General features: G+C 39.3%; 2 protein-coding genes across 3 annotated transcripts in view; one reads left to right on the top strand and one right to left on the bottom strand.

Annotated features, from left to right (window-relative positions):
- The window catches only part of LOC111340109 (bridging integrator 3), an 11,629-nt gene extending 8,702 nt beyond the window's left edge, over positions 1 to 2,927 (bottom strand). Inside the window, exons 1-2 of the mRNA XM_022946896.2 lie at positions 2,791 to 2,927; positions 2,507 to 2,546 (exon numbers count right to left, since the gene is read on the bottom strand). Coding sequence (XP_022802631.1) covers positions 2,507 to 2,546; positions 2,791 to 2,798 — 48 coding nt within the window. The 5' untranslated portion in view covers positions 2,799 to 2,927. The remainder of the gene's footprint in view (positions 1 to 2,506; positions 2,547 to 2,790) is intronic.
- A 49-nt stretch (positions 2,928 to 2,976) lies between these two features.
- Positions 2,977 to 10,921, top strand: part of LOC111340108 (uncharacterized) — a 30,233-nt gene continuing 22,288 nt past the window's right edge. Inside the window, exons 1-7 of one of the 2 annotated variants that reach the window (XM_022946893.2) lie at positions 2,977 to 3,201; positions 3,286 to 3,465; positions 5,870 to 6,104; positions 6,810 to 7,127; positions 8,396 to 9,680; positions 10,459 to 10,493; positions 10,722 to 10,774. In XM_022946893.2, coding sequence (XP_022802628.1) covers positions 3,012 to 3,201; positions 3,286 to 3,465; positions 5,870 to 6,104; positions 6,810 to 7,127; positions 8,396 to 9,680; positions 10,459 to 10,493; positions 10,722 to 10,774 — 2,296 coding nt within the window. In that variant the 5' untranslated portion in view covers positions 2,977 to 3,011. Of the gene's footprint in view, positions 3,202 to 3,285; positions 3,466 to 5,866; positions 6,105 to 6,809; positions 7,128 to 8,395; positions 9,681 to 10,458; positions 10,494 to 10,721; positions 10,775 to 10,921 lie in introns of both variants that reach the window. The other variant, XM_022946892.2, reaches the window with a different exon arrangement.

Genomic DNA, 10,921 nt, shown 5'->3' with positions numbered 1-10,921 from the left:
AAATGTTTCTTTGTGTTTTGATCGTAAACAAAGTCAGAATTTCACTTTGGATTAGGTACATTGAATTTTTGAAAATGAAATTAATAAATCTCTGTTTGCGTAAACTGCTTCAGGCCTTAAATTATCATTAAAAAGCAAGAATCCTCCCAATGTAAGAACACTTCATATTGATAATCTTGTTCAAGTTGGAAACAAACCTATTATTTTGGCTGTTTAAAAATTAATATAACCTATGTTTGGATAACTGGCCTCCAATAGGGACCTAATTTGAAAAAAACAAAATTCCTCATACTCACATAAAAATGTGGAAATTGATTACTGATAACTCAAATATGGGTACACTTATCAGTTACACGTCAGAATCAAAATGAGTTAAATTTGAAATTGAGTTTTATTCTATCAGGAAACCTTTGTGAAATTCCCAAGTTTGTCTGTGGTTTTTATGTCCCATTATATTTATCAAGGTTAATGATACTTTGGGTTATTTTAACAATATGGCAAGAACCAGGGGAAATGAGAAACAAATAAGATAATTCCCTGCCAGGGTACAGTGTAGAAGACTGAAGAAAAAATTTACTTTAACCCTGGGTTGGCTTACTATAATAATGATTCAATTTAGCACCCATGTCTAGTATCTGCTGAGGATGGTGCTCATTTATAAACCTTTCACTTCCTAGATCTGATTATGAATTCTCCCCTCTAGCTACTATGATTTCCTTGTAAATTGGTTATGAGAATTTGGTGTTCAATCAAAGTAACAACTTCTACCTGATAAGTTTGAGTATTCTCATTACCTGTTTGCTGGATAATGTATGGATATTATAGGGAGAAGTTACATGTTAATAATTTCTGGGAGTTAAAGGGGTAAAGCAGGGCACTTATTAGGGGACAGGATGCTTATTTTGTTTTTGTTAAACAGCAGAAAGTGTAAAATGAATCTTTGATATTTATCAAAAAAGGAACAAACTAAGGTAGAAATGGAAAAAGTAACAAATATTCTGATCGATATCATTTTATTGGTAGGGAAGGTACTCTAGCAGTGCTAATGCTGAAATAGAACAGGGTTGCTTATTAAAATGAGGGTGCTTATGCAATAGAGGAGCTAATGAAAAAAAAAAAAACAAAAAAACAAAAAAACAAGCTTGAGGAGGACATTTACATCAGAGAGGGGCTTATAGGAACTGGGATGCCAAATTGAATCATTATGGTATTTGTGTGTTGAACAGTCAGGCCCAGGTACCTTCATGTGCTCCAATCAACCTTTGAAGAGTTACACCTTGTTTAATTGCTGGTACTATAGGTATTATTGTAATCCAAGGTATTCACAAGCAATAGGCCTTTTGCAGTTAGAGATCACGTGCTTAGATACCGCATAGCAATGCCATACTGGAGAGCAAGCACTCCAGTGATCTCAGACAAAATAGAGATCACAGAGGTCTGCGTTCAAACAAAGAATACAGCAGATAACAAGTTAAACAGTATCTCAATTTGAGAAATCTTGTAAGTTTTAATCATCAGCTTCCTAGGAGTGTATCAGCGAAAAATGAATTTTGGTGTGATTTTGCTGCTGATACACTCCGGGGAAGCTGTTGATTACATCTTACTGGATTTCTCGAATTGGGATACCTTTTGACCTGTTATCCGCTCTATTCTTTGTTTGAATGCAGACCTCTGTGACCTCCATACTGTCTGAGATCACTGGAGTGCTTGCTCACCAGTATGGCATTGCTATGTGGCATCTAAGCACGTGATCTCTAACTGCAACAGGCCTATTAAGTAGATGGGTAAAATCTGTACTGGGGCCAAGAGGCCCTTTCAGTCAGAACTTGTTCCAGGTTCCTCCATGAGCAGTAAAAACCAGGGCCTTATTGTTCAAAGGCTGATTAGTAAAAACCCAAAGTTAATTTTTTTTAATCTGGGGTTCTTTACTCCTTTGTTTAAAAATCATTTGTAGGATAATATTCCCTATATTTTTTAGAGCATCCAATCATCAAATTGTAGACAACAAGAATTCCACTGGATTTTATTTTACGGCTTTCAGATCTGAAATCAGATTTCACACTTAAACCCTGGGTTACCTTAACCCACCTTTGAACAACCCGGACGGTAATTATTTCAAACCAAGGTGTGAACGACACCTCCAATCTGGGTTCCCAGGTTCAGATACGGCTAGCTTATAAACAAATCAGTTACGGTTTTCTAGGATATAACGTTGTTTTTGACACTGATTAATACTCTTAACACCTGTCACGTGCTGAAACTTAACTTTATATAGAGAACCTGACCTATCGTGTTTACTTGAATTTTTCAAAAAGTCCTCTCTCTTGGTCTGTTTTCCTGCGTATTAGCCCCCTGTGCATGGAATGCTGGAAGAACTATACTCCTAGTATAGTTTTAACTGTTTTAGGAGTAAACCTATTAAAGCATTACAGCAAGACTTCGAGAGGTTTCTCCTTATTTAAGAGTTGTGGGCGAAGATAAAAATTCAAAAATAATTTGTACTTACGGTCTGCTTTGCTGATGGCTTTGCCTTCTTGAAGGGATTCCTATTGTTGTAAAAGCGAAGTAAACATCTTTTCACACAGTGAAAAACACATGTACATGCCGTTGATTCAATGGCAACATTTAAATCAAGAATTCAACAATGATGCATGTTGTATGACTGATAGTCGGAGGCAAGGATTGGATGCCTTTGAAGATCGACTTCCCGTGGCTTATAAACAGAATTGGCAAGAGTTACCTCCAGTATTGACATATTAAATACACAAGAATACGGGAAATCTCACTTACCAGCTCATACTAAACAAATCATTCGCGAAACACACACTCGTTTTTCATTCTCAGTAGACGTGTTTTCTTCGTGTTCGTGACGTTTTCGGAACTCTTCGTGAAGATTCAAGTGCCAGGAATATCCATATAAGGAGAACATCGTTCGCGCTAAATTGGAGACTCCGGCGCATGTTGTCACATGGTTTCTGCGTTCGGAACGTTTTCATAGCTGTGAACTAGATATGAAGGTCGAGGGAAATGCCCGTCGTGGAAAGAAGAAAGGCCTTCGTTCTCTTGGAACCAGGAAAGAAGGTAGCCTTCAGAGCACAGACCTGGTTGTAACTGTGCCGAATGAAGATAGTAACTCATCTCGCTTTAAACCGCCTGTTACTGCGCGTCAGACTCGAAAGATTGTAATCAACCGCAAAACCGGTAAAATTTTGAGTTGTAAATAGTCGTGTGTTATATCTAGAATTTCTGCCAACAATTTCTTATGCACCGGGTTTCCATTTACAGCAGAATCTACTGAGCTGGATAACGTTACAGTTAAGTCTCTGGATGAAATTATGCGCGAAAAGCAGGAACGAATGAAGAGGACTTCCACGGACACTGCTACAAATGCATCTCATGATCTAGACCACGATGCTGTGAATGATGAGGTCTCTGCCAGCAGCTCTCCAAATGCCATTGACTCAGGTAAGACACAGACATCTGCATCTGAAATATCTAAAAACAACAAGTGCGTTGGAGGAAACTGCAGAGGTTTCGAACTAACGGAGAAAATTTGTCAAGATTTTAACTGGATGATATGGACATTACACATATAGTTACTATGGTCTCGATTGCTGCGAACGCTTTGTTCCATGCGCTGTATTTTTAGCTTCTGTCATGTACTGACTCTTGAGATTGCCCTTAAAGCGGAAAATGAGTAACTTTAAATGCTTGGTGTAGCAATATTGGGAATCTCTGTCTTGTGAAAACTCTTTAGAGTATTCTGTAGCTCAGCGGCGTTATGTCTGCAGTGAGGCGTAGATGGTTTCCGATTACAATTCATTGAAGCAATTATTCAAGTGAGTATTGTATTTTAGAAGCTCTCTGGTGGAGTAGAAAGCACCAGGGACAGTTGCACAGAAAATAAGCACGATTTCTGTGGAACCGCACACTCCACATGCGTTCAGTGAGAACAATTCGACTACCTCTGAGACTAGGCGGTGTGCGCACTCCAATCGCATTGCATTGTGGTAGCGTTATTTTCAATATGGCGGTAAAAGCGGTTGAAATGGTTAGAGATTGACTGAATATTCCGTAAAAGTTAGGCCATTTCTTTATCCTTTCACTGTAGGTAAATATAATTTGATATATTCTGAACGTGTAGAAGTATTTTTCGTGCGTATTTGTCACGTATTATATCGTTCCTGAGGACAAACGCAAGCACTGTATTTTAGCATGTAATTTGAGACCGGTTTTCGAGCAGATCAAATTCGTTGTACGTCGTAGTTCGAAGCCTTTCAAAGATTTGTATGGCCACTTGAACCTTGTTCAACAGCTCTGACCAAACGTGCTCCAATGGTACAAATGTTCTATGCATTTTAAGTGATGTTTGAGACCCTTTTGTGGAGTGAAAAGGCCCATTGTTGTGCTTAGTGTGTTGCGTTACATAGCGTTACTACTGCAAGGGCATTTATCAGTTGTGTTGTAAATCTACTTTCCTAAGTGAAGGAAAATTAAATAATAGCGAGTGTTGTGGGGTAAATATTCTATCTTGATCACTGAATGAAGGACGGTTTAATTAGACCAATGAAATTAGACCAATGAAGAGTCACTTGATCCATGAAAACCTCTATCTTGTGTGAGGCGACACATCGGAAAGCCGGAAAGCAAAAGGCAGTTGACTGTTGAAAGTTGTTGATAGGCCTTTGCGTCTCCCACCATGTGCGAGGGCTTTTAAATCTTCTACTCTCAAAGGTTAGCTCTTATTAGGATATCTTTTGATGACTTTCCTTTGCGATGTGATAGTAAGGGTCAGTTTTGAGGTGTGATAATTTTCCATCTGTATGTTATTGAGGTTTGGCAAAGCCAGATGAGATTGTGTTACAAAAGGCAATATAGTCTTTAGTGCGTGCACTATTTTCTTTGTTTCAGAGTATACTTCTCTCCTGAAGTAATAACTCCAGAGACACATCTCTCCAAACCCTCCTATAGGTTTCCTCTATTCTCAAAGGCAACGCTGTGCTTTAACAGTGCCCGGTGGCCCCTGGTGCCTTACTTTTGCTCTTGGGCAACTCGGAAATTTTTAATTTTTTTCGTACAAAGCATATGCTGGGCACCCTGGATTTCACAGTTTCAGAGCACTGGGCTCCATTCAATTTTCCTTAGAGTGCAGCCTTTGAAGGGTATTTTGAAACTCTGTACATTTTTACTAGACATGGAGCGCGACAAATTCGTTTATTCTTTAGGATGTGGAGGGCTTCTCCTTTTACAAATCCCATATTTATGATCGGTGGAAAAAGTTTGTATATTGCAAGGTCTCTCTCTCTCTCTCTCTCTCTAATATTCATTTGCATGTCAAGGGTCAATTCACAGTTAAATAACTCGTGTCAAGGAATATGATTACTGACTTTAAAATTATTCATCCCGCCATCGGTTGTGAGTGTAACTGTGGCCATTTGTGTCGAGATTCTTAGGCAGATTGCAGTTTTGAATCTTTCTAAGTAACGTCAGTTGCCTCTTAAGAACGAATTCGTCACGGAGGAATGACAGGAGTTGTGCAGGCCCGTCAAACATTTTAACTTTTGAAGGAATAGCAACAGACAGTGAATCCCCATCATAATCCATGTATATTCACACCGCATCTCGCTGCCACCAAAGATGTTCACTCCTGTGTCAAGATGCAAATGACTCAATTTTTGTGTTATGACCATGATGCAAAGTAATCAGAGTGTGCACACTGCCTGCTCCGAGACCTAAGGCTTTGTAATACAATAGAATGGCCTTAGGGGAATGGCTAGTATAGGGTATTTACTGAAAGAACTGATCCAGGTATTAATTTGACTCGAGCAAGGGCAAAGAAGTAAAAATTGATTGCTTTATTCTTTAGCAGATAATGTTCTTAATGGGGCAGAAATTGTGGCGAGTAGCACACATGAATCAGCTGTTAGCACCTTGAGCACTAAAACAAAATCAAGCGCTTTGTCTGGCCATCCATTGTGTGCGGTAAAACCCAGACCACCGCTTAAAAAGTTGACAGTTCCCATCAAAGCATTACCAGGGTCACTGTCACCAATGGAAAATAAAACTTTGTCAGCCAAGCATCCATACAGTGTGGCATCCTTCAGGTATGTGTTCAGGTTGCAAGGATTTTAGGCCATAGGAAGGGTGTCCTTTGGTTTTCTTCATACTCTGTATTGATACTGTATTTCGTATCAACTAAGCCAATGCATCCTATATAATATGTATCTACGGCATCGCACCGCAATATCTCTCAGACTTGATAAAAATCAAAGTGAGTTCGCTGTATCAGTTGAGATCCCACCGGGGCATACTCCTAATCAATAACACCTTCGTTCAAACATGCTGCGCCCAAAGTATGGAACTGACTACCTCTGGAAATTAGACAGTGTCAATCATTGGATACTTTTAAAGTTTTACTAAAGACACATTTTTTAATTTAGCTTTCTATTAGTTCTTTTATTAATTCATATTTTACCTTTGTTTTTCCGGAAAATTGTAAATTATTATTATTACTATCATCATTAGGATTAGCCCCATTGCTGTAAGATTTTGAATGTTGTAATGCACATTCGATCATATCTTTTATTGCATGTTAGCCTGTGCAATATAAGGAATAAACATTATTATTATTATTATTAGAAAAAAAGAAAATTTAAAAACCTGATTTAATGCACTTTATGCTAGATACAGTCTGTACACCTATTACAAGAATTTAATTAATACATAACTTCTTTTTTTTTGTACTAAGTTGATTTTTGCACCCCGCAGGGAAGTCAGTGGTAACTTTGTTTTATGCATGATTTTTACAGCTCCAAGCAAAGTTCAGAGATGGATTTTGATGGCTTACTCAATAATAATGACGATGATGAAGTTGACAGTTGTTATGATGAGGACATCTTGCTTGAAGATAATGAAGATGAAATGCACCAAGATTCCCCAAAGACTCATAATTACCCCCATAATGATGAGGCAACATTCCACCCTTATATGGATTATAGTGATGTACCACATAAGCAAGACAATGCTGAGGAGGAAGAAGAAGATGATGAAATATCACTGCATCCTGATGATTCCTTATTTGATGAAGAAGATGACCTGGGAGTGAACAGTGATGGAATCAGAACAAGGTACTTTATATGCAATTTATCTTGTTTTAACTAAGTTAATATACCTGGGCTCCATAAATGTGTTGTGAGCCAAGCTGCACATTTGAAACACTCCCACATCCCCATTCTCTGATGTCTGGTGGCAGAAATGGTTTATCATAAAGTTACAAAGATCAGTTTCACAAGCTACTTTAGTATCAACAGAAGCCAAAAAGAGGGCACAATATTGATTGATTGTATGCTGTTTACTATGAAATACATTTAACATCCTCGTGTTCTAAAACTTGAAGAAACCCTAGTTAAGCAATGGAGCATGTATTTCCTGGCTCATTAACGTGATAAAGCCATGCGGGATGTTTGGGAGAACACCTGGAAAGCTTATTGGCCTCTCAAAACACAAAAAGAGAGGGTGACCAATATGTAGCCATCTTAACCTCATACTTGCTCAATAACTCATATATTTGTCTTGATCAAGTACAACAATGATAAATGGTGTCAAGGAGAATACGAGAACTTCTACATCAGTTACAGTAAATTATCACTTATATGTAGAATACCTGTACTTCATGGAAAGTTTGCCCATATGGTATCTAGGTATGAGTTGGTAGTATTGGAAATTGGATCAGCAAGATTTCTGATACCAACTGATGAGTGGGTACCGTAATTTCTGGCTTTTTACCCATGGGTAATCTGTTGATTTTGCCTTAAACACGTGCCACTGCAGGTAGCAGGGATGTGCGGGTTATGTGACAATTTTGAAATCTACGGATAGTTGCCCGTCTCCTGATTAGCTCAATGGATAGAGCGCTGGACTGTTGTGTGGGAGGTTGAGGGTTTGAACCTTGGCTGGACCAACACTCGGAGTCTTAAAATAATTGAGAGGAATTTGCTGCCTTTCTATAACATCAAGAAATGGTTAGATACTCCAGTCGTCTCGGATAGGGACGAATAAATGGAGGCCCCATCTCCTGCAGGGTTGGGGTAGGACCACACGAGACAACTGTGTGATGGATGTCCTCCCCTGGGTGGGATGGGTGGGTTTACAGAGGGCCATGTCTTAGAAAACTCTTTACTGGGTTAATCATGTATTTACCCTCTTGAAATAAAGAACATGGTATTGTTTTGTATTGTATAGTTGAATAGAAAAAAATTCTCACCTACCTGTATTTCCACTTCTGAAATGAATATTATTGTATTTAGAGTACCACAAGTGAGAAAATCTCAGTATGTACACATGTATATGAAAATGCAATGGTGAAAATCATTTTTTCTGAATTGTTTTTTTCTAGGGGTTCTGTAAAAAGAGCTGGAAGTGAATCAAGAGATCGAAGACTGCCAACAAATGGCACGAAACAGAAACAGTCACAAGGAAGTTCAAGTAGCCCAGTGAAAACTAAAGAAGAACTACAGACTGATGAAACTCAAGAGCAAGATAAGAATAAAGAGGCTGACAAAGAAAGGTCCCAACACGAACAAGTTTCGCCTAGATCACGACACAGAACTAACTGGTCATCTACTTGCAAAAAGGATGGCAGAAGGACCAAGAGGCCTTCAGCAGGAAGGGGTGTAACGGGTGTAAGGAAAGCTGGAGACAGTTTTTCAAGAAGAGGTGGATGCCGATCCAGGCTGGGCCCAAGAAGAGAGAGGAGTGTTGGTGTGAGTGGACCAGTTCAACCAGTGCTTGGGGTGCCAGGTATACCTTTGTTCAATACTGGGGATGGACTCCTCCCTCTCCCAGGGACAGAGCTAATGTCTCCTGTTCTACAACCCATTTGGCAAGCTCAAGCCCAACTAGATGCAGCCATGAAAGATAATATAGCAAAAACTGTTGAAATGTTGGTAAATCCCCCACCAGTTCCAGGTGAAAATGTGCCAGAGTATAACAGCCATGGTCCTCCAGTGCAACACGCCTCTCGCGCTTCTCAAGAAAGTGGCAAATTACCTCAGCGACATCAGTCCAAGAGATCTCACAACAGTGGCCAAGATGCCAATCATAACAGAGTGTCTGAAAACTCCATGTGTGAATCACGACTTCAGCCGAAAAGGGCGTCAGATAGGCTGTCACCCAGGTGGTTTGAACGAATGAAGGATAATTCGCGCAGCACAAATGAGCAGCTGAGTTTAAGTGATGGGATGACAAGTCAATTTCGTCCAGTTGCAAGGACAAGAGAAGTATTAAAGAGTGAGTCTACCCCTCATGCTGCCGAAGCTTCATATCAACACAATGCTGTGCTAGGTGATAATCAGAACAATGCCAGTAACAGATCAATAACTGAAGTAGAGAAAGCAAGACTAGCTGTTTTAAGACCAACCCACTCTCCATCAATGCCAGATTCAGATTCAGATTCACAAACATCAAGTAAGAGGAAAAGTCCTTTCCATGGTGAAGAAACATTGCATGGACGAAAGGTTTTGGTGACAACAAGCCCTGACGGGTTGCCACAGCCAAATCTTGCAAAATCAGGAACAAGGAAACCTTATCCTAAAGGTTACTGTTTTGAGCAACTGAACACTGGAAAATGCAAGAAACCAAAATGTAAATACAAGCACATGGATTATAATCAGCTTCAAGAGGTACAACTTATTTCTTTGTGACTTATTCATGTTTTATTGCAGAGGGAGTCAGGGTTTGATTAATGGAATGAATTCTGTTGTCTCAATGATCCTGTCAGGGTCATTGGGTTTAGTTCTGGGGCAAAGCACTCTTTGTTCACAGTGCCTCTTTCCAACCCAGGAATGTAAACTGTGGAGGGTAAGCTTGGGGTGGATCTGGATCCTATCGGGGGGGGGGGGGAGAGGAAATAATGGGTACTCCTTGATGGTCCATGCTTCCATGCTCCATCCTTTGACCCCTAAGAATGACTTAAACTACCAAGATCTGATAATCAATTCTCCCCTCTGGCAGCCTCACATTTCCTTGTAAATTGGTTATGAGAATTTGGTGTTCAATCAAGGTAACAACTTCTAACTGATAAGTTTGAGTATTCTCATTACCCGTTTGCTGGATCATGTATGGATATTCTAGGGAGAAATTACAGGTTAATCACTTCTGGGAGTTAATGGGGTAAGGTCATAGGAATTAGGGAAATGATCACCCATTTAAAAAGCTCTTGATTTTTTAACAAATTCTCCTTGCCAGCATTCTTTGAATTGTACAGAGAACAGTATGGTGAATATGCCAACTGATATTTGCTTGTAAAGGGTTAAGATGCTGGGATAAGCTTGGACTGGATGAGCCATTTGGCTCAAGTGTGACTTTACCTTACTATTTTACATTGCATTGTTCTCTTGTTGAGGTTAGACTATCATAGAAAAGATCCAAGGAAGTTGCTTTTTTCTAATTGTTTTGCAGGTCCAATGGGTGCCACAGGTGGCAATCACAAGCAGGTTTGTACTGATTAGAATCACATTGTAGCTGGGGAATAGTGTCTTGTAAAAGGAGAACATTCTCTGTGTCTACAACATGAAAAATACTGTCATTTAGGCCTTTACAATTTTAGGAGGAGAATTCAATGTGTTGCTGTAGCGTTAAAGTTCTCTGAAATCTGATGCACAATAAGTGCTTCACATATTTGAGAAATGTTTCCTGATGTTTCTTGATCATTAATTTTTCAGTCAAGGGAATGATTTAGAAGAGCTACCCACTGTTCAAACAGAGGAAGCTGAAGGTATGTATTTGTGCAACAGTGAGAACTTGTAAGGGGTGGAATTGCTTCCACTTGTCACTCAATGTTTCCTATGTGGTACTTTGTTTCATTATAGTAAGTAATAGTAATAGTAATCAAAGTTTAATGTCTTTTATGTGGGGCATGGTT

Source organism: Stylophora pistillata, chromosome 1 (genome assembly GCF_964205215.1).
Source record: "Stylophora pistillata chromosome 1, jaStyPist1.2, whole genome shotgun sequence".
NCBI classification, from domain to species: domain Eukaryota; kingdom Metazoa; phylum Cnidaria; class Anthozoa; order Scleractinia; family Pocilloporidae; genus Stylophora; species Stylophora pistillata.
Note: the sequence above shows the minus strand (reverse complement) of the source record. Positions and strands in the feature narration are given on the sequence as shown.